This window comes from Microtus ochrogaster, unplaced genomic scaffold (assembly GCF_000317375.1).
Source record: "Microtus ochrogaster isolate Prairie Vole_2 unplaced genomic scaffold, MicOch1.0 UNK38, whole genome shotgun sequence".
In the NCBI taxonomy this organism is placed as follows: Eukaryota; Metazoa; Chordata; class Mammalia; order Rodentia; family Cricetidae; genus Microtus; species Microtus ochrogaster.
Genome location: NW_004949136.1, coordinates 1,580,607 through 1,581,518, shown reverse-complemented (window position 1 = coordinate 1,581,518; position 912 = coordinate 1,580,607). Strand labels below are relative to the sequence as shown.

At 55.4% G+C, this 912-nt stretch overlaps 1 protein-coding gene across 1 annotated transcript in view; it reads right to left on the bottom strand.

The window, feature by feature from the left end:
* Positions 1 to 912, bottom strand: part of Megf6 (multiple EGF like domains 6) — a 99,033-nt gene that overhangs the window by 86,339 nt on the left and 11,782 nt on the right. Inside the window, exon 3 of the mRNA XM_005368642.2 lies at positions 434 to 543. Coding sequence (XP_005368699.1) covers positions 434 to 543 — 110 coding nt within the window. The remainder of the gene's footprint in view (positions 1 to 433; positions 544 to 912) is intronic.

Below are 912 nucleotides of genomic sequence, written 5' to 3'. Positions count from 1 at the left end.
CTGCCAGTCACTGGTCCCCACACCCACCTGCTAGCCACCTGTCCCATACCTGCAGACCAAGGCCTCTCCAGCAGCCACAATAGCCATGCTCCATGGCCAGGAGCCTATTCCTTTGTCCCTGGCATGGCCAGATGCTCAGGCTTGCCTTCCTCCCTCTGATGCCAGTACCAGGCCAGCTCTACCTCCCACGATTCTACAGACTATTCTGCGAATCCACTGTCCCTTCCATTTGAATTCTGCTCGAACAGTCTTTGGCAGACAGAACTGTGGTGCTGGAGTCCCTGGGATCTCTAATGCGACTGAGAGCAGGGACCAAGAGGACAAAAGCTAAGTATGGGTCAGTACCCAGAGAGTCAAAGCCAGGCAGATGCTCCCTATTAGACATGCCTCTGTTCAGTCTGCCCAGTACCAGCTGAGAGAGATGGGCACTCACCTGAGAGGCACCCCTCCTGGCCAGGCTTCTGGCTCCACCCCGGACAGCACCTGAACACAGTGCGGGCCTCCGTAGCATACACCTGCCTATAGCTCATATAGTAGACAGTCCTGGAACAGAAGAGAAAGGATGTGTTGATCGTTACAGGGCCAGCACTTGGGCTCTCAGAACACCCCAAAGATAGGTCCTTGCCAATGGGGGTTGAGCAGGCTGAAATGCCCAGGGAGCTGATGCCCCAGACACCAGAGCCTGGCTCCTTCCTCCCCTCAAGGTCTCTGCCTTCTTCACAGGGTGGTTCCATCCTATTCAGGGAGGAATCTTGTCCCCACCTTGCCTGCCACACAGACTCCTCCCTCACTCGAGTGACTAGTAAGGCACATGGCTGCTTCTCCCGGCTGTCAGCTCTGTCCAGTCTGATACCTTTGTTTGTCACTTCTGATACTGAGTTTGAACACTGACTCCCCCAAATCTATGCCTGC